This window comes from Antechinus flavipes, chromosome 3 (genome assembly GCF_016432865.1).
Source record: "Antechinus flavipes isolate AdamAnt ecotype Samford, QLD, Australia chromosome 3, AdamAnt_v2, whole genome shotgun sequence".
Lineage (NCBI taxonomy): Eukaryota > Metazoa > Chordata > Mammalia > Dasyuromorphia > Dasyuridae > Antechinus > Antechinus flavipes.
This window is the reverse complement of record NC_067400.1, coordinates 270887888-270911338: the sequence shown is the minus strand read 5'-3', so window position 1 is coordinate 270911338 and position 23451 is coordinate 270887888. Positions and strand designations below refer to the sequence as shown.

The window sequence follows — 23451 nt, the reverse complement described above, 5'->3', positions numbered from 1 at the left end:
CTCCATTTTACAAATGAGAAAACTGAGGCAAACAATGGGTAGATGATTTATTCAGTCTCACAGCTAGTAAATACCTAAGATTGCATTTGAATCCAAGTTTTTCTGACTCCAGTCCAAATACTCTATCTATGTATAAATATTTCTATTTAATTATCTATCCCAAAGGGGTGATATTGTCAGCTAATCAAATATTTTCTAATGACTGTGAATTTTCTTGGTCAAAGAACTTTAGTTCTCTCCAGCAGACTAAAGAATTTCTTCAGGGGGGCAGAGCCAAGATGGCAGAGAAGGCACACCTGACTTTCTAAGCTCCTCTCTTACCCTCATTATCAATATTATATCCAGCCTCAAAAATAGGCTTGACTGCTACAACTCATAAAGATTAGAAGTACATCAACTCATCAGCCAAAGATTATCTGGAATCTCACCAGAAAAGGTTTGTCCTCAGGGTCGGGGAGGTCAGCACGGATAGGGAGAGAACTAGAGGCTCCTAGCAGAGCCCCAAACAGGAAGTGAGAGCACAGATCACAGCACAAGCTTGCAGCCCCAATCTGCAGTACAGGGGTTTTCCTTGGGGCAGTTGTGAACCTGCATGGCATGGGGGGCACAGCCGGGGGCTGCCTCTAATCTGCACAGTGTGGGGCTCGGTTTGGGGCAATAAAACTTTTGCAGGGCGATTTGCTTCCAGGCAGAGACTTCATAGCAGATACTTCTGGTCTGAACCGGGCTATTTGCTAGTCAGCTGCTAATAACCACAGCCCCACAAAGGACTCTGGCCTGGGGCAGTGACACTTTCACCACTTAGTCTTAGCCTTAGGGCAGTCACTAAACCACATTGCCAGGTTCTCCACTGGGCACTTCTGTAGCTGGCCCTGAGCTAAATCACCTCTGGTTGGGGGAAGGGGAAACTTTCACTCAGATCACTCAATACCTCACCTGTTTACATCTCTCCCTGCTCTGCAGAGGAAGCTGGTAACCTCCTTGCCCTGAAGGCATGCCCTAAAGGCTTTAAAAAATGAATAAAAAAAATGAAAAGGATGATTGATAGTTTCTATACAGAAAAAGAGCAGGTCTGCAATCCCGAAGAGACTAATAGCAAACAGCCACCAGACAATACCCCAAAGGGGAATATTACCTGTCCCCTCTTACATAATGCCATTAAAAGTCCCAAAAGAAAGTTAGAAGAAAAATGGGAAAAGGAAAGAGAAGCTTTGCAAGAAAGTAACAACTTGCTGAAATCTGAATTGGAAAAGGTAAAAAATTCCCAAGAAGTGCAGGGAAACAAAATTTGTGAATTAGAAAAAGTAAAAAAAAAAAAAAAAAAAAAAAAACTCTGGAAAGTAAGATTTGTGAATTGGAAAAGACAAAGAATTCGCAAGAAAGTAGGATCTGTGAATTGGAAAAAGAAAATAATTCACTAAAAAAAAAAATAGTGAAATGGAAAAAAATTCCATAGAGCAAAACAATTCATTTAAAAACTCAATTGGACATATACAGAAAGAAGTAAAAAAAAGCAAATGAAGAAAATAATTCATTAAAAATCAGAAATGAACAAATAGAAACTAATAATTCATTGAGACAGCAAGAATCAGTCAAGCAAAATCAAAAAAAAAATGATAAATTGGAAAAAAAAAACATGAAATATCTACTTGGAAAAATGACAGACCTGGAAAATAGATCTATGAGAGATAATCTGAGGATTATTGGACTTTCCGAAAATTATGATGAAAAAAAGAGCCTAGATATTATTTTACAAGAAATCATCTAAGAGAACTGTCCAGAGGTATTAGAATCAGAAGGTAAAATAAGCATTGAAAGAATTCATCGAACACCTACTGAAAAAGACCCTAAAATAAAAACTCCAAGAAATATTGTGGCCAAATTTCAGAACTATCAGATTAAGGAAAAAATTTTACAAGTAGCTAGAAAAAAACAATTTAAATACCAAGGTGCCACAATAAGAATCATCCAAGATCTGGCTGCCTCCACATTAAAGGATCAAAGGGCCTGGAATCTGATATTCTGAAAGGCAAAAGAACTTGGAATGCAGCCAAGAATAAACTACTTAGTTAAGCTGAGCATTTTCTTCCAGGGAAGAAGATGGACATTTAATGAAACAAATGAATTCCATTTGTTTCTAAGGAAAAAACCATAACTAAACAAAAATTTTGATCTCCAACCATAGCACTTAATAGATGCAGAAAAGGTAAAAGGAACTCTTGAGAATTGTATTTCTTTTGTGGATATACAAAAAGAATACACGTATAATTTGATTTTACTGATATAACATAAAAAAAAGGGAAGAAGAAATGGAAAAGGGATAATGTCAGAAAAGGGGGAAAGGAGGGATAAAAAGAGGGAAACTACATCCCACGAAGAGGCAAAGGAAACTTATCATATCTGAGGGAACTCAGAGAGGGGGAGGAACATTGTGTGAATCTTACTCTCATCAGAGTTGGCTCAAAGAGAAAATAATTGACATACTTGTTTTGAAGAAAATCCTTTCTTGCCTCATTAAAAAGGGGGAGAGGAAAAGGGAAAAGAAAAATAATAATAAGGAAAGGATACAATGAAGGAGAAGAGATTCAAAGAGGGGGGAGGGAAGGATCCTAAAGAGGGTGAGCATTGTGATACAAGTGGGGTGCATGAGTTTAAAACTGGGAAAGAGGGTTGGGGGGGCAAGAAAAAGAAAAGCATAATCTGGGATATTAGGATGGCAAGAGATACAGAATTAGTAATTTTAACCGTAAATGTGAATGGGATGAACTCTCCCATAAAGAGTAGGCAGATAGCAGACTGGATCAAAATTCAGAACCCTACAATATGTTGTTTACAGGAAACACATTTAAAGCAGGGAGATACATATAGACTAAAGGTAAAAGGCTGGAGCAGAATATATTATGCTTCAGGTAAGTCAAAAATGCAGGAGTAGCCATCCTTATCTCAAGTCAAGCAAATGCAAAAATCAATCTAATCAAAAGAAATAAGGAAAGAAACTATATCTTGCTAAAGGGTAGCATAGACAATGAAGCAATATGAATACTAAACATATATGCATCAAGTAGTATAGCATCTAACTTCCTAAAGGAGAAGTTAAGAGAGTTGCAAGAAGAAATAGAGAGCAAAACTGTAATAGTGGGAGATCTCAACCTTGCACTATCAGAATTAAACAAATCAAATCACAAAACAAATAAGAAAGAAATTAAAGAGGTAAATAAAATATTAGAAAAATTAGTTATAATAGATCTTTGGAGAAAACTGAATAGAGACAGAAAGGAGTATAATTTCTTCTTAGCAGTTCATGGAAACTATTAAAAAAAATTACTATCTATTAAGATATAAAGACCTCAAAATTAAATGCAAGAAGCAGAAATAGTAAATGCTTTCTTTTCAGATCACAATGCAATAAAAACTACATTCAACAAAAACTTAGGGGTAAAGAAACCAAAAAGTAATTGGAAATTAAACAATATGATCTTAAAGAATGATTGGGTGAAACAACAAATTATAGAAACAGTTAATAATTTCACTCAAGATAATGGCAATGATGAGACATCATACCAAAATTTGTGGGATGTAGCCAATGCAGTAATAAGGGGAAATTTTATATCCTTAGAGGCTTACTTGAATTAAATAGAGAAAGGGGAGATCAATGAATTGGGGTTGCAACTAAAAAAAAAACTTGAAAAAGACCCCAATCAAATACTAAATCTGAAATTCTAAAATTAAAAGGAGAAATTACTAATATTGAAAGTAAAAAAAAAAACAAAAAACCAAAAAAAACTATTGAACTAATTAATAAAATTAAGAGTTGGTTCTATGAAAAAACCAAATAAAATAGATAAGCCTTTGGTAAATCTGATTTAAAAAAGGAGGGAGGAAAATCAAATTAGTAGTCTTAAAAATGAAAAGGGAGAACTTTCCACCAATGAAGAGGAAATTAGAGAAATAATAAGGGTTACTTTGCCCAACTTTATGACAATAAATTTGATAACCTAAGTGAAATGGATGACTACCTCCAAAAATATAGACTTCCCAGATTAACAGAGGAGAAGTAAATTGCTTGAATAGTCCCATTTCAGAAAAAGAAATACAACAAGCTATTAATCAACTTCCTAAGAAAAAATCCCCAGGACCAGATGGATTTACATGTGAATTCTACCAAACATTTAAAGAACAATTGGTCCCAATGCTATATAAATTATTTAATAAAATAGGGAATGAATGAGTCCTACCAAATTCTTTTTATGACACAGACATGGTACTGATACCTAAACCAGGTAAGTTGAAAACAGAGAAAGAAAATTATAGACCAATCTCCCTAATGAATATTGATGCTAAAATCTTAAATAAGATATTAGCAAAAGTACTACAGAAAATCATCCCCAGGATAATACACTATGATCAAGTAGGATTTATACCAGGAATGCAGGGTTGGTTTAATATTAGGAAAACTATCAATATAATTGGCCATATTAATAACCAAATTAACAAAAACCATATGATCATCTCAATAGATGCAGAAAAGGCATTTGATAAAATCCAACATCCATTCCTATTAAAAACACTTCAGAGTATAGGAATAAATGGATTTTTCCTTAAAATAATCAGCAGCATCTATTTAAAACCATCAGTAAGCATCATATGTAATGGGGAAAAACTGCAATCATTCCCAATTAGATCAGGAGTGAAACAAGGATAATTCACCGTTACTATTCAATATTGTATTAGAAATGCTAGCTTTGGCAATGAGAGTTGAGAAAGAGATTAAAGGAATTAGAGTAGGCAATAAGGAAACCAAATTATCATTCTTTGCTGATAATATGATGGTATACTTAGAGAACCCCAGAGATTCTACTAAAAAGTTATTAGAAATAATGCACAACTTTAGCAAAGTTGCAGGATACAAAATAAACCCACATAAATCATCAGCATTCTTATATATCACTAACAAAATCCAACAGTCAAAGTTACAAAGAGAAATTCCATTTAAAGTAACTACTGATAGTATAAAATACTTAGAAATCTATCTGCCAAGGGAAAATCAGAAACTTTATGAGCAAAACTACAAAATACTTCTCACACAAATTAAGTCTGATCTAACCAATTGGAAAAATATTAAATGCTCTTGGATAGGGCAAGCAAATATAATAAAGATGACAGTACTACCTAAATTAATCTATTTGTTTAGCGCTACACCACTCAGACTCCCAAAAAAGTATTTTAATGACCTAGAAATAATAACAACAAAGTTCATATGGAAAAACAAAAGGTCAAGAATTTCAAGGGAATTAATGAAAAAAAAAATCAAATGAAGGTGGCTTAGCTGTACCAGATCTAAAATTATATTACAGAGCAGCAATTACCAAAACCATTTGGTATTGGCTAAGGAATAGATTAGTTGATCAGTGAAATAGGTTAGGTTCAAAGGACAAAACAGTCAATAACTATAGCAACCTACTGTTTGACAAACCCAAAGACCCCAGCTTTTGGGATAAGAACTTACTGTTTGACAAAAATTGCTGGGAAAATTTGAAACTAGTATGGCAGAAATTAGGCATTGACCCACACTTAACACCATACACCAAGATAAGGTCAAAATGGGTTCATGACCTAAACATAAAGAATGAAATTATAAATAAATTAGAGGAACACAGGATAGTTTACCTCTCAGACCTGTGGAAGAGGAAGGAATTTATGACAAGAGAAGAACTAGAGATCATTACTGATCACAAAATAGAAAATTTTGATTATATCAACCTGAAAAGTTTTTGTATGAACAAAACTAATGCAGACAAGATTAGAAGGGAAGCAATAAACTGGGAAAATAGTTTTACAGTCAAAGATTCTGATAAAGGCTTCATTTCCAAAATATATAGATAATTGACTCTAATTTATAAGAAATCAAGTCATTCCCCAATTGATAAATGGTCAAAGGATATGAACAGACATTTCTCAGACAAAGAAATTGAAACTATTTCTAGCCATATGAAAAGATGCTCCAAGTCATTATCAATCAGAGAAATGCAAATTAAGACAACTCTGAGATATCACTACACACCTGTCAGATTGGCTAGAATGACAGGGAAAGATAATGTGGAATGTTGGAGGGGATGTGGAAAAACAGGGACACTAATACATTGTTGGTGGAATTGTGAACACATCCAGCCTTTCTGGGGAGCAATTTGGAACTATGCTCAAAAAGTTATCAAACTGTGCATACCCTTTGCTCCAGCAGTGTTTCTACTGGGCTTATACCCCAAAGAGATACTAAAGAAGGGAAAGGGACCTGTGTGTGCAGAAATGTTTGTGGCAGCCCTCTTTGTAGTGGCTAGAAATTGGAAACTGAGTAGATGCCCATCAATTGGAGAATGGCTGAATAAATTGTGGTATATTATTGTTTGGTAAGAAATGACCAACAGGATGATTTCAAAAAGGCCTGGAGAGACTTACACGAACTGATGCTGAGTGAAACAAGCAGGGCCAGGAGATCATTATATACTTCAACAACAATAGTATCAGACCAATTCTGATGGACTTGGCCATCCTCAACAATGAGATGAACCAAACCAGTTTCAGTGGAGCAATAATGAACTGAACCAGCTACGCCCAGCGAAAGAACTCTGGGAGATGACTAAGAACCATTACATTGACTTCCCAATCCTTACATTTTTGCCTGGCAGCATTTTGGATTTCCTTCACAGGCTAATTGTACAATATGTCAGAGTCCGATTCTTTTTGTACAGCAAAATAACGGTTTGATCATGTATATTTATTGTGTATCTAATTTATACTTTAATGTATTTAACATCTACTGGTCATCCTGCCATCTAGAGGCGGAGGTGGGGGGAAGGAGGGGAAAAAATGGAACAAAAGATTTGGCAATTGTCAATGCTGTAAAATTACCTATACATATAACTTGTAAATAAAAGGCTATTTTTTTAAAAAAAAGAATTTCTTCAAATATTGTTATACAATTGTAAGAAAAGTTATTGACACTTATTTTATACTGATTCTATACATCATGTTAATCTATTATGGGACTCATTTGGAAGTGAAGAGGACAACTCCTCTTTCACATGTCTATGGCCACTAAAATGCAAAAGTACATAGAAAACAATTAGAGCATAAAGGTCTTGTTTCTAATATTTTTGGTATAGTGACATGGCCTTAATGATATCCAAAATGCATTAAGGAGATGTTTATATGCAATTTTGCTATCAAATAATTTATGGAAATTGAAATGAAGATTCTCTATAACCATAGTAACCGACTATTTAAATTTTTCCCCCCAAAGAAGTACCCATTTGTTTCTGCCTTTCCAAAGGCAAAACTTCCCAAAACACCATCCAACTCTATGGAACTTAAATAAAAATTAGCTTCAGGTACTTTTATTAAAGTTTGTTTGTTTTGACAATCTAAATAAATTAATCTACATAAAACTCTTGCTCTGATTCCTTCCTTATGACAAGGAATTAAGTCTGAACTCTATGTCAGTCTATGCCAGTACAAGTACAACATCTGGGAGTTTCTATCAAGATGGACATTCTTCAGATGGGTCAGTCTGTTTCAGTTAGCTGGTCAGAAGATGATGATTATTTGTTTTCTTGTTTATTTGCTAGAGAAACATACTCTGTAAGGACCAAATACATACACACGCACACACACAAATATCCTCAGCCCTTTGTGTCTCCTTTTCATGTCCAAATCAGTGTAGAAAATTTATGGAAAAGGGATCAGAGATATATGTAATTCTTAGAGCATTTGTTTAAAATTAGACACGTATATATAGAGTATTAATATACAAAATAACCCCACCCCCCAAAAAAAGTCTTTTTCTTTAAAGAAAACTGCTTGAAAACTACATTAGTACTGTACAAACTCCCAAATTCCATGACAACTCCATAGAAAGAATCTTGGGTTAATAGAGAATTGTTATTTTAAAAAAATCTATAAGATACATTTATAATTCAAACAGAGTTTGTGTATTGCTTCTGTGGCCATGTCAGAAAGACTTTCTCAGTCAGATTAAGACGTTGAACAATTTCTCTTATTTGAATTTTTAAAGAATGGGTAAAGACACATTATTTCCTTATGGTTCTATTTCCTAGATACTATTTTCTTTCTTAGATTTAATATAATATTATGGCTCTTTCTTTACAACAACCTCTTTATTCCATAATAGAGGTAAAGATTTTACATATTCTTTTTGTTTGTTTGTTTGGCTAAGAAAGATATGATACTTTGGTCCCATAACCTCTTTCACTTGTGCTTAGCACTCAGTCTATGTAGGATACTTAATAAATGTTTAATTTATTTGTTGAATCAGTAGTTAGAATCCCAAGTTGCATCATTAGAAGAAAAATATACAAAGTAAAAAAAAAAAAGTAGGAACAATGAAAAGAAATTAAAGGCTAATAATCTGCCCCACTTTTGAGATGGCATTTCAATGAGATGTTTCTCCAACTCTAAATCCTCTCTAGAAAGTCATGGAAAATTCCATTTCAGATATTGATTTCTGGGAGAAATCACCAAGAAAAGGATGTTGGTACTTCTGCTCTTTAGCTTTGCCTTGAATTTTATCAAATACAGAAGTTTTTTAAAACATCCCTCCATGAAATGGAAATGGAAGCAATTTAAAGTTAAATAACCTTAGTGTAAATGCTCACTGATTTTAAAGACATTTTAATGCTTTTATGTGTAGAGTTTTTAAAGTCTGAGTGGCTTCCAGCCAGGGTTCAGAAACTGTTCTGTGCAAAGATAGAAGTGATTCTTACCTGATATACAACTGCAACCACTTCCCTCCTTTCCTTCAGGATATTCAATCATTTACCATTCAAAAGCACCCTCCATGTATATATATACACCCAATCAATTCTTCTTTCTTCTGGTCTTTTAATTGTCTTTTGGTTTTCTATGAGGTAGCTTAGAGCTTATTACTACAATTAATTTCCAGGACTTTTGGACAACTCTCACAGTAAAAAATAAACCAAAACAAAAGCAATATTTTGACTTTTGTTTTTAGCAATTATTATATATGCATATACAAAAGGGGAGGGAGAAGAGAATGTTGGGCAACTAGGAATATAAAGAAAATAAAAATGATACTGTATAAGTGCAATGGTGGAGTTTTTATCCTGTCCAATGAATATAATTATAGGAGGTTCTAATTGAATCAAAATATAAACTAGATGTGAATAGTACCTTACTCATTTTAAAGGAGCAAGCTACCTTGATCAATGGATGAAGGCAAAAACCACATAAGGAATTTTTTTTTGATTTGTTGAAAGATTAAATTATACCTATTTTTCTAGGTATAAAAGCCACAAGCATGTTTGAAACCAATCAGCACATACACCAATAAAGTCATCAATATTCCAGAGGGTCTAGGCTTTCCAACACCTTAAGGAGGCAAAACCTTGCATCTCTCTGGAGGATAAAAAGAAGGGGGGGCAGTATATCAAGATGAAGTGTTACACTCTGTTCCAACTATTCCACTGATTGTTTCTTTGCGATCACACTGTATCCATACAGAAGCATGGAGAGACAGATGCAAGATACACTAATGTCTAACATAGATCCAGAGAAATAGTTAACCAAGGGAGCAAGAAAGCTCAAGAAGTATGAGAACAATACCATATATGGAACAAAGAAAGGCTAATCAGGAGTAATGAATTTACCATTACTTTTGTAGCACATGAACCTCACCACTGCTGTACTTTAAATTTATATACATCATCCCACAGACAGTCTGTATTTGTGGAAAAGTGTCTGCATGTTATCCTTTCTCCTGCACCTCTCCCCTCCCCCCTCCTTGTCCCTGCCATATATGCTTAACAAGAGAGCACTGTTAGAAATCCATCCCCTTAGATTTGCCCTTAGGAAAATAAGATGGCAAAGTATTCTGCCATTCTCTGAGCCCTGTGACAAGCAATGCTTTTGAGAGTTGGAAAGTAGTTCCAGAAAGGGTGTTATATAAAAATAAAATGAATGAACTTGGGATATTCCGATTGACCGAATTTAGGACAGTGGCTGGCTGTAGCTTTAAAATACATTTCCAATGTAATATGATCCAACAAGCTCTTTTTTTCCAGTCCCATACAATGTGAAAAGCATTATTATACATAGATGCTTGGGATTTAAAAAAAAAAAAAACCACAAAACAAAACAAAACGAAACAAACACCTTCAAGGAGCATATATTCAACTTAAGCCATCACATCTCCATATTCATTTCTTTAATAAAACTGATACACAAATAATAGACAACTACTTTAAAGAAATAGTGAAGGTTCACCAGTTTACCTTTGCAAAATACTTCAAAATGTACAAAACAAGTAAATAATCAATTATGTAACTAATCTAGTCTGTTTTTTTGTTGGTTTGTTTGTTTTTGCTGAGGCAATTGGGGTTAAGTTATTTGCCCAGGGTCACATATCTAGAAAGTGTTAAATGTCTGAGATCAGATTTGAACCCCTCTTGACATCAGGGCTGGTTTTGCATATAAAGTTTAGGTTCTTCCCTCAATAATGAAATAGTGACTAGAAGTTAGCAGAACCTGACCATATCTCCTAGACTGATAATAATTAAGGGAACAGAGATATACTGTAGCTCTTGCCTTGTACTTCTTTTCTCTGAAGGGAGAAAAGTGGACCTCTACAATTTCCTATTTTCCCTCCTGAAAGGTAATAGTCTTTGGAGAAGAGTAGGGGGAGAATAGGCTAGAGATATCTATTATGGCTCTCTTTCAGTTGTATCTCCATATTACACATAACATATAGGGCCTCACAAAACATGGGACTTTTGATGTATAACTGAAAATATTTTGTAGATGTTAATGGGTTTTAAGTCAATCAGATAGTCAACAATAATTTACTAAGGATGGACTACATACCAGGTATTTTGCTAGGCATTGGGAGCACCAAAGGAGCACCTAAAATTAATACAATTCTGAAATACCATTTCAAACTCATGAGACTGGATAAAATGACCTCTTCCCCCCCCCCCAAAAAAAAAAAGGAAAATGATAAATGCTGGAAGGGAAGTGGGAACCAATGTCATATTTTTAATTACTCTAAAATTATTTATATAGTAATGTCATATTATTGGAGAGAATTTTGTTAATTAAAAAATGCTCTTTGATGTTTAGTTTATGTATAATTTTGTTTTGCATTTATAATATTAGTACATTTATTTAAAATTCAAAAATAACTTAAAACTGCTAGGAATATTATTTAGGCCTAATTTCTTCTTGGTTAGGTTAGATCATTTATAAATTTTCATTAGTCACTGGACAATTCTAAACAGGATGAAGGAATATGGAGAAAAATGCCTTAAAATGTACTTTAATAGGGGATACTATACCAAGAGCTTTTAAAGTAATTTTACTGCACAGAAATGACATTTGAAGATTTAATGTTTTCCAGGAGAATACTACAATTGACATATTTTTTAAAACAAGATTTTTCATTACAGTGACTCCTTCAAACAACCTATAGCTTCTAAGCTGGAACTCTAAAACTAAAATAAGTACTTGAAGTCAAAGTACAATAATAAATACCTCCACTGTTTATATCTCACAGGATTGGTTAAAAAAAAAGAATTTTTAAAATATCTTTTCATCTAGTGTCCTTAAAATGTGAGATGATCCATATCAACCTCATCAAAAACTAAATAAAATCTTTTAAAAATAAAGAGAAGAAAACCTACAATTTGCCATTGTGTAGGTAGACAAAAAATAGAGTTTAATGTTTCAGGCTACATAGGAAAAATGAAAAATGGGGCCATAGTACATCTGAGGAACATACCGAAGAAAAGAATTAAGTTCATATGTAGGAGAATGATTCATTTACAAATGTCACTGCCTTCAGTAGGTGTCAAAGTCTTGTTGAAGAGATTCTAGAGCAGGAAAACTATAGAATAATCAAGAAGCTGTTTCTTCAATCTTTTCCCTTTCCCTTTCTGTACATACTGATTTAATTAATTGGGTGGTTAAATTGAATAAAAAAAAATTAAAGACTCCTTTAAAAGTGAAATCATTGGAAACCAATATCCTAAACAAATACCAGATTAACTGGAATGACAGCAGTAGTTTTGAGTTACCCTGTCTGGTATATACTGATTTGCATATACAAAATAATATTAATTTACTTCAGTGATTCTTGGCAGTGAAATAATAATAATAATAATCTTTGATTCAGTACTCTAATATCATATTTATTCTTGGAAAGACCATTTAATTAATACACATTACATTATTAAATCATAGTTATTAAGAAAACAAAAAAAAATACTTCCATCAACTTAGAAATTCTAGTATGAATTAAGCCTATATTTAAAACAAAACTCAGGTTTACAATAGAGATTATGAATTGGATTATTTTATAGACTTTTTAAAGTAATTGGATCTATGTGAAATTATTAATTAAATAGCTATCAAGAATAGCTAGATTTCTAATATACTTTAAGATTTGTAAAGTGTTTTATATAGTCTATTTCATGATCTTCTTAACATTAGTTATCTAGTTATTATCATCATCATCCCTTGAAATCTATTCTTACTATTGGGAAAACTGAGGTTAAGAAAGGTTAAGTTACTTACCCAGAGTCACCCATCTATTTAGAGGGAGTCTGTGGCAAGATTAAAATTCAAGTCTTCCTGATTAAACACCCAGCAGTCTATCTAGTGTGTCATTCTAATTGTTTCATGTCCATTTTTCAGAAATAGGAAAGTGAATTTTAATACTGACAGTTGAAACTATCTAACACATAAGAGCTATGAAGCATTCCATATCTCATTTGCTCTTTATAACAATCCTATTGTACAGTTTTTGTTTTATTTTTTAGTGAGGAAGTTGGGATTAAGTGATTTGCCCAGGGTTACACACCTAGGAAGTGTTAAGTATCTGAGGACAATTTTTGAACTCAGATACACCTGACTTCAGGGCTAGTGCTCTACCCACTGTGCCATCTAGCTGCCCCGTGTAGTTTTTAAGTACTACTCTTTTATAGCTGAGGGAGATGAATGATTCAGGGAAATGTGAGTCCCATACTTAAGGTTAAACAGTATCTGGAAGTTGAATGGTTTGTAAGCAGTTAGAAATCTGGAGCTAGAATTTGGGTCAGGTCTACAGACAGACATTTGGAGTCATTTACCTAGAAGTGGCAAAAAGCTCTGAAATTAAATGAATTATGTAAAAGATGGAATAAAGAGAAAAACAGAATTGGACAGAGAGGAACATTTACAGCTGAGGATGGAAGGAAGGAAAAAAAAATACCAGAATAGATGAGGAAGAAATTAGTGTTTGCAATGGCAGTGGGAAAACTTGGTGTAGAACAAAGTAGAACAAAGGAAAAATGGATATGTCAAGAGCAAGAATTCATCACAAAGTAATATCCACACTGTTAGCTAGCTAAATTCATAAAATACATTTACTTTATGTACGTATTTCAGTTGGCTTACATTTTCCTATGCTGATATGATTTTGTCTTTTCATTAGCATAAATCTCAGTTATTTTAAGTATGTATCACTGCTGGCTACAATGCTTCTACTGTAGTACTACTACAGGTATCTCATGGGATGAAAGATACTATTATGCACATATCTAGAGACAATGCTGGAAATAATTTTAACCATTTTAATCCAATAAAAATGTACAAAATGAAAAAAAATTCAACCACTGAATAAAAATCTTTCAAATGCGTAATCCTTCACTATTGTTTTATTTTCTGAAAGTTCAAATATCTGTTGATAGTTTGGTGAATGATTCTGGTGAATTTAGCTGCTCTTTAGTCATTCTGCTTCAACCATTGCAGAAAGGAACTCCTGATAACATGAGGAACATGCAGATATGGAAAAATGATGGAATTTCTATTGATTTTCTCTCTGCTTTTGCCCACCCTTTATAATCAATGTACATGGTCATTCTTGTTTTCCAAATAAATGTATTGAAATTCATAGAATATTTGATAGAAATTCCTGGCTAGAAGTTCTCATAATATCTGCAAACATTGATGAATAGGGACTGTGACTATAGAGAAATATTGGGAATATGAAAAGAACTGGGTTCTAATATAATTCTGCTGCTCATTTCTTGGGAAATTGTATCAGACATCCAAACGGAAATTATTAGAAATAGAGAGGATTCATACAAATCAAATTTGAATCTTGAATAAACTTATCCTAACCACAAGGATAATTTGAACCTTTGACCAGCAGAATAGAATGTCTCAGAAAGATTCTTGTTCACAAATAGATATAAAAAGTCAGAAAAATATTGAATATTTTATTTGGATAACCTTTTTTTTTTATGGTGAAAGTACTTTTCCTTCTCTGTTCAAAATAGCTCGTGCTCTCTTTTTAGGCTTGTATTCTTCCTTTTTGTACCTTTACCTTCTCAAATTCTAATATCAAGAGTTCTTTCTATATAAGTCTTTAGATATATACTATCTAGAAACACAGTATGATTTTTAAAGGTTTCTTTTTTCTAATTTCAAGACCTTTTTAAATTGGTTGGGCAAAAATATCCAAAGGAGATTAAGATTTTCAAAATAATTAAATTAGTTTTTCTATAAATAAAAAATTAAATTATAAAATTAGTATGTTCGTGTATTTTAAGCAATGCAATTAATACATCTATAATGTTAATTTTTGTATAATTATAAATGAATCACTTTTAAAATCATGCCACTTAAAATACTTTTAAATATGAAAGAACAAGGAATGAGTCCTCTAATGTCCCTTGATTTACTATCTACAAATTAAAAAAATATATATATTCTTACATACTAGCAAAATGTATGTTTTTCTTCATGAAAATGTATCTTTGTTATTACAGAAAAGAATTTTCTAAGATGTGAAACAAGTAATAACAAAAGGACTTTGTTAAAAAAATGTATTTTTTTTTTGCTGAGGCAATTGGGATTAAGTAACTTGCCCACAGTCACACAGCTAGGGAGTATTAAGTGTCTGAGGCCAGTTTTAAACTCAGGTCCTCCTGACTTCAGGGCTGGTACTCTATCTATTGCACCAACTAACTGCCCTAGTTAAAAATATTTTTAAGAAATAAAAGGAAGAAAGCAAAAACTGGAAATATTGAAGTTGTAATTTATTATTTGCTGTTTATTCTTTGAACTAAAAATATTTTAAAAGTAGTTCTGATTAAGCTGAGTAATGATTCCTTAGGAAATTTTAAAAGCAGTTTCATAATTTCTTTTACTAAAAATAAATTATAGACACTCAAGACACATGTAAATATATATATATATATATATATATATATATTTTAAGTACAAGAAATTTTAATACCAAAAGAAGTAGCAAATTGATTTTCTGGGCCACAATTAATCTTCATTATCAAAGCAAATGTCCTCTCACCTTTTCCTAATTTCTGAATCCACAACAATCTGTCTCTTCTTTTGGGGAGGTGATGGTAGCGGCTCCTCTTTGGCATGCTTTACCAGGATTTCTTCCCTTGTGGTCACCATAGTTACAGTTTCCATTACAGTTGTCTGTGTTAGAGATGTCTGAGTGGTGGTGACAGCCTGTGAAATCTGTGAGAAGTATTGAAACAGAGGTCACACATTGCTAGAAAGACTGCTTAAAGTGGCAATAGAAAATAATGAGAAAGTGCTCCTACTTGTTGGTGGACTGACCTTAAGTTAAAAAATAACATCATGTTGTATTTAAATCAAACTGTCTTACGTGACTTAAGTTACTTTGGATAAAATAAGTGGAGAAGGTTTTTATCAGTTAGAAATATAGGAAGAGTGTTTTTTATTGGGAGTGGGGGGTATTAGAGTAAATCATTATCATTCCAAAATTGTGTACACTCCTTTGGTCATACCTAAGTCTTTAACATGCAGATGAAAAACTGGGAATGGTCACCAGTCATTAATTCATGTGTCTACAGAAGCATCTCTCCATTTTTCTCAATTGTCAATGCTTAGAATTTATTTTCCTTCCTCCCTTCCCTTTTACCTCACCAGTGCAGATCCCAATGATTCCTGGGAATCCCCCTTTTTCCTTCATCCTTGTCTTATTCCTCACCACCACTCACTGTTAGTCCAGTTAGTTGGGGTGATTCTATGATACAAACACAGAGTACAGATACAGGTATAGAGTACAGACAGGAAAGGGGAAGGGAAATAAGGAAACACAGGCAAATCTCTGAAACTGCACCAGCTTATTGTTGCTATTACCCATAGTCTGAGCCCAAATCTCAGCACTTGTTTCAGAAGCCACCCTAGCTTCTACAATGCAGCACCCAGTACAAACACTATTTAGGTGTTTGTCTACCATATAGGACTGAAATAGATTAGGGTGGACCAATAACTATAAACAGATTTTTCTCTCTCAGGACTATATAGTTTAATGAAGGAAGAAAATAAAAATAAGTAACTAAAATTCAACCAAGAAAGACAAATGCAAACTCTGAGAAATTTGTGAAGAGAGAAATAAAATTCATTTGCTACACAAGGGGGATTACAATTTTAAGGGAGAGATTAATAGATGAAGGCATATGAAAAAAAATCCAAAACTGATATAAAATGGTGATTATGCAATGAAATCAAAATATTAAAGACTAAGAGAGGTATGAAGTAGAAAGAAGGAAGTCAGAATAAAAAAAGAGAATGAAGAATAGTTTAATTTGTTTGGGGAGTAATATGATGTGAAGCAAAGAATTAGGTTGGTGTCAGATTATAAAAAGGTTTAAAATACCATAATAACTACTTGCAGCTTGATTTCCCTACAGAACTAAAGTGAAAAGATAGAATATTATGGAAATTTAAGTTTTCTCATTGTTACTAATATAAAAAATCCTCAGAAAATCTCAGAAGAATAGCATTTGTTTTAGTCAAAGGAGAGAAAAACTTGGTTGCATTAAACAGGTAGTGAGAATGATAACTAAAATAGATGAGTCAATCTCTGGTTAATTAACTGCTACAACAATTTCCCTTTCTTAGAGCTCTACTTAGCTGTTGGGCTTCCTTATGATAATATAGCATTATACTTAAGGGTCTCAATTCAATAGTACAAGATTTTCCAATATTTTCAACATGGATGGCACCTGGCACACATCATAACTCTTAAAAATTAGCTGATGATTTTAGAGTTTTTGTGGTCAAAAACTTTATCAGCCTGTAACTAAATTGTTGATGAGCCTCTCCAAAATTCAATTAGTCTAGTTCTAAGATGACAGATCTGCATTTTAATAGTAGGTCTTTCTAATGTGTTAGCAAATCCAATTTTTTTTTTCTCTTAGAGATAAACAAAGTCAACTCCCCATACCAATAAGGCATCCAAAGAGAATTTAGTGATTAACTCCAAATAAAAATTAGGCAAAGTAATATTTTGCAGAATGTTCTGAGAACCCAACTACCATTTACAATATATTTTCCGGAGTTCTAAGTAACAGATTTCACAAGTTTTAGAAGATAATTTCTGAATAAATTGGGAGCTTTCTGTGTAGTAAATGCAGAAGATATGCTAATGCTAAATTTTTTTAAGAAATAAAATAACTTTTGTTTTAGTTAAATATTTCCAAGATTGTTTTTTGTTTTTGTTTTTTTTTGTTTTTTGGTTTTGGTTTATCACATTTTAATGAAAGGATGGTTCCTTTAAACAATATTGCTTTTGAATCAATAGTATAATTATTATTGTATGCCATGTAATTTTTAATATTAATAAGTAATATAAATAAAATCATTCCTTTTTTGAAAAGCAAATTATCTGTATCTCACTTTTAAAATAGTATGTTAACAAATAACTAAAATTTCTAGTTGAAATAATAGAAAATAATTTAAATAAATTTATAGTAAAAGCTAATTATAAGTGACTTGTTATTACATTTGTGTGTCAAATCACAACTCCTGTGCTCAAATCAGTGAGTAATATAACTCAAATTATCACCTAGAAACCTTAGTGGGTTGATATTCATGCTCCATAATACCAGTCTTTCAAGACTGGTTGTAATTTAAATAGTAAGGATAAACTTAGCTGTTATAAAGTAACCATTATGTTAAATGTTTCTAGGATCCAAAATGTTGCTATTTCTATATGACAGGGAAAATGGAAAAGAACTATTTTTTTCAGCTACATAATGTCAAAACGCATATACCATTAATAGAACTTTAAAAATTCAGGGAACACAAAAATATGTATTTACTGTAGCTCCTCACCTCATATACTTCTTTTACTTTCAAATGTCATTTAATATTCATATGAATATGAAATAATTTCAAATATAAGAAAAGTAAAACAAAAATTATTTTGTTTACAAAGATTTAAAATGCATTCTTTAAATGAATATTAACCTTGTTTTTATTTCTTTAAGATATTTTAGCCCAGGAGACTGAAGTAGATAGAATGTGTCCAGATTTTCACAAAGAAGTTGGCAAAAATTCAGATTTTAAATTTGTTGAACAAGAAGAAACACTGATTATGAAATAGCATATTTAAGTGTTTGAATGGTCAGACCCAAAACCCAAAGTAATATTTTATGGTGCTATGTTAATTTGAAGGAGAACTCCAGCAGGGGGCATTGTTATCTTGCTCCGGAATTAATGTTTTTTGTATAAAGGTATAGTGTCTAGTTTTTCTAACCTGAAAATAGAACAAAGTTGGGGAGTATATGCTAATATAATGAATGACAGGGTCAAGAACTAAAAAAATAACCTCAGCAGAGCAGAATATTGGCTGAAATAAATGATAAGCCAAAAATCTTAAACTTTTGTTCACAAAACCAATTTCACCACTGTGAAACGGAGTTTATTGATCTTCTCCACAATTTATTTGAAAAATAAGAATGAATGAATTGGAAGCTTGAAATCATTCAACAGTGTCATAGGATGGGAAATTTAAAAATAATAAGGCAAATTTAGATAGTACTAAAAGAGGCATGATATCCAGGAGTACAGATATAATAGTGCCTTTGTAATCTGGCCTTGTCAGATCATCTCTAAAGTCCTGTGTTCTGTTCTGGGCATTGCATTTTAGACAGGATGTAGATATGCTGGAACTGGAAGTGTCACAATGATGCAGATGATGTAGCCTCTAAATTATTCTATATTAAGAATAATTGAAATAATCAAAAATGTTTAATCCAGAAAAGACTTAAAAGAGACACGGTAACTATCTTTAAGTACCTGGAGGACTATTAAATGAAAAAGGGATTGGACTTTGGTCCCAGAAGGAAACATTAGTAGAAACAGAAGAGGGAAATACATTTAGGCTTGATATTAAAGAGATATTTTCAAACAATAATAATGATTTTTTTAATGGAATAGCTGTCTCTTTTGTCAGGTATATTTTAGAAGAGATTATTTGTCAGGTATGAAATGGAATAAATTAAGACTTGTTCAACTATGAGACTTTGTGATTAGGAGATCAATGCATACAAACTTATTTGCATATAATTCTGAATAGAGAATTTTCTATTTAAAAAAAATCTAATCTGATAGATATACAGATTCTGGAATTTATAAGACTATTACAGTTATATCAAACAAATTCTCTAGAAAAGTTGTGGTATCTATAGTTTTACTGGTCTTAATCAAAAGAAAAGAGATAATTGAGAGCTAACCACATTCATCAAAAATATAACTGTTTAACTTCATTGCTGTGAAGGACAACATTAAATTTAGTTATTATTCAGAGTATAAAGGAGTACTGAGCATTAGCTCTGCTATTGACTAGTTGGGTATTTTGGGGCAAATTTCTCAAATGCTTTGAAGCTCATTTTCCTCATCTATGAAGTAAAGAATTCAGGTACTACCAAAGGATGCTTTCTGCTTCAAAATTCTGTTATTCTTTGGCATATTTCTGCTCAGGTTAAGTTCTTATATCAAAACTTGATAACGGAATTCTAAATATCACAGCAATGTCTTAATCTTAGAGGCTGCTAAAATATGATGACAAGATAATAAAACTACTCTTTCTAAGGATCCTTTCTTCAAAGCAGATTGACTTCTTAAATTATTTTATTTTTGTCATAATGAGTATATAATTAAAACATCATAAAGTTTCAATACACAGAATCAAAATGATAGACATTATATACTAGTGACAAAATAAATAAAAATTCAATAGAAATATGAGTTCTACAAAGTGCAAAATTATTAACTTCCTCATTCCTGCTTAACACGGATACACCTTGACTGTAAGTGGAGCATAATTATGAATTACATTTTGCAATCTCAGAGTGCAATTAATTGAAACAGGCTATTCCTTATCTCTTAATGTCAAAGATGTTGATAATTTTCTCTCCTGACTTAGAAACTGGGTTAAGGAGATGTTAAAACTGTGTACACCATGCAGCAAATTCCAAGGGCACAATTTCTACAAGTTTCCATCTTCGGGGTATTTTCTGGCTATTATTTGTAGTTATGAGCCCAAGTTCAATATAATTCAATAAACATGTATAAAGCATTTTCTATATACCAACATAAGCATCTCCTATACATCTACTTTTATCATTTGGGAATTTTTAAAACAGCTAAATTGCCTTCCAAAACACAAAGGAATAGTAAAATGGGGCTAGCAATTACCCTCTTGTGTACTTCAACACAGGTTTTTATGCCATGGTAGCTCTACTAGTTTCTACATTTTTTTTTCCCCGTGGGAGGAAACGTTGTAACTCAATTTTCTTTGTGAAACATAATCTTTAACCCCAGCATTCTTCTTGATCAGTACATTAATCCTTCCTATTGCTCAGAGATGTAAATAAATCTACCATTGAGATCCTTGCACATTTTAAATGTGGAATAATGACATCTCATATTTATGACCAGTTATTACTAGCCTGATAAAATACTATTAGGAATGATGAGTCAGTGATAAAAAGACAATAACATGCACAGGCAATTTTGTTTTACATTGTGTATATATCAGTGTGCATGCTTAAACATGTTATAGATGATAAATCATTTCAATGGATGTACTATGACAATAGACTACATCCCTAGATTGTATTTTGAAATTTTCTAGGTGAATTTAATCTGGAAAGATATCACACCAATCCAATAAAAGCTCATTAAGAATCAAAAAAGTTCAAAATTGAATTCACCTTCATAATTTGAGATTCTATAATATGTTGCTATTTATATTTAAGCTTTCCCTGATACTTTGTCAATATAGAAAGATGGGTATAAACACACATAATTGAAATACATTGTATATATACACATATATACAAATGCACACACATATGTTTGAAGATATCCACATGTAGATGTATTGATATGTGTGTGTGTATATATATGTGTGTGTGTGTGTGTGTGTGTGTGTGTGTGTGTGTGTGTGTGTGTATGTATATATCTCAGTTCATATCAATTAAAGGAAACCCTATATTTTTAATTAATGAAAATAAATTAAGAAATTTAATTGTGGGAGGATATGAAAATTGATATAATAAACGTCTGGGGATGGAGTCAAGATGACAGAGTAAAATCAGGAAGTTGCTCAAGCTCTCCCAATTTCCCTAAAAAAACAAATTGAAACAGAGTTTGATGGAATAAAACCACTCTCCAGCTCAAGGTAGACTGGAAAAATTTCAAGAAAGGTTAAGTCTCACTGGGGTGAAAAGGGTGTCCTGCTCAGATAAAATCTGGGATGCTGTTGAGAGAGTCTTAAAATAGCAAATCAGCAAGTAAGATGCTCAGTCTTGGCTCAGTAGAGGAGCAAATCAGTGGGCAGTTTTCAGCCCTAGATCAGAAGTCAAATTCTGGGAACCCAGGCTGTTTCCTGAAAACAACAGACAAGCTATCCCCTGCATACTCAAGGGGATTCCGTGGTCATTATTTGGTTCAAAGCCAAAGCTCAGAGCTGCACAGGAAACTTTGGACAATGGCCTCTTTACTCCAGGAGCACAGCTTAACCATAAAAGGTTTTTTAAAAAGAGGAAATATGAAAAAAAAAAATGAAAGAAAATGAGCAAGAAACCAAAAAAGAACCTTGACCATAGAAAGCTTTTAGGGTGACATTGCACACAAAAACACAGTGAGACAAGGACAGAATGTACACAGAAGAAATCACAAAGAGTGATATGAATTGGTCTCAAGTCCAAAAAAGCCTTCTTGGAAGACCTCATAGAAGACTTTAAAAGGCAAATAAAAAAGGTAGAAGAAAAAAATGAGAAAGAAAACGAGAGGTTTGCATGAGAGAGTCAACAATTTGTAAAAGGAAAGAAAAAAAGTCTGAAGAAACCAAATGGAAAAAAAAAAAGATACAAAAGCTATCTGAAGAAAATCACATATTGAAAACTAGAATAGAGCAAATGGAAGCTAATGACTTTAAGAGATAGCAAGAATCAAACAAACTAAAAAGAATGAAAAAAAAATGGAAGAAAATGTGAAATACCTCATTAGAAAAACAGCTGACCTGGAAAATAGATTCAGAAAAGACAATTTAAAAATTATTGGCCTATTTGAAGGCCATGACCAAAAAAGATCCTGGATAACATTCTACAATAAATCATTAAGGAAAAATGCCCCAGTGTTTTAGAAACAGAAGGGGAAATACTGGTTGAAAAACTCCATCAATCTCTTTTGGAAAGAGATCCCATAAGAAAAAGCCTAAGGAACACTGTTGCAAAACTCCATAAATAAATGCCCAACTTAAAAATACTGCAAGCTGCCAGACAAAAACATTTCAGATATCAAAGAGCAACAATTAGGATTACTCAGGTTTTAGTAGCTTCTACAAAAGGGATAGGAGGACCTGGAATACTAAATTCTAGAAGGCAAATGACCTAGAGTCACAACAAAGTGTTAACTACCCAGCAATATTCAATATCATTTTTCAGGGGAGTAGATAAAGCTTCAATGAAGTAAGAGACTTTCAATGATTTCTATTGGGAAAAAAAAAAACATAACTAAATAGAAAATTTAATCTGCAAATACAGGACTCAAGAGAACCATACAAATGTAAACAAGGGGAGAATATATATATATATATTTTTCCACTTATCTATAGTTTTTAATATTTTTTTAAAATTTTTATTTAATAATTACTTTATATTGACAGAATCCATGCCAGGGTAATTTTTTTTTTTTTACAACATTATCCTTTGCACTCGTTTCTGTTCCAATTTTTTCACCCTCCCTCCCTCCACCCTCTCCCCTAGATGGCAAGCAGTCCTTTATATATTGGATATGTTGCAGTATATCCTAGATACAATATATGTTTGCAGAACCGAACAGTTCTCTTGTTGCATAGGGAGAATTGGATTCAGAAGGTATAAATAACCCGGGAAGAAAAACAAAAATGCAGATAGTTCACATTCGTTTCCCAGTGTTCTTTCTTTGGGTGTAGCTGCTTTTGTCCGTCTTTTATCAATTGAAACTCAGTTAGGTCTCTTTGTCAAAGAAATCCACTTCCATCAAAATATGTCCTCATACAATATCGTTGTGGAAGTGTATAATGATCTCCTAGTTCTGCTCATTTCACTTAGC

The 23451-nt window shown here is 32.6% G+C and overlaps 1 protein-coding gene across 1 annotated transcript in view; it reads right to left on the bottom strand.

Moving 5' to 3' along the window:
* DMD (dystrophin) overlaps positions 1 to 23451 on the bottom strand; it is a 2219276-nt gene that overhangs the window by 1524635 nt on the left and 671190 nt on the right. Inside the window, exon 17 of the mRNA XM_051991017.1 lies at positions 15377 to 15552. Within this exon, the coding sequence (XP_051846977.1) occupies positions 15377 to 15552 (176 nt within the window). The remainder of the gene's footprint in view (positions 1 to 15376; positions 15553 to 23451) is intronic.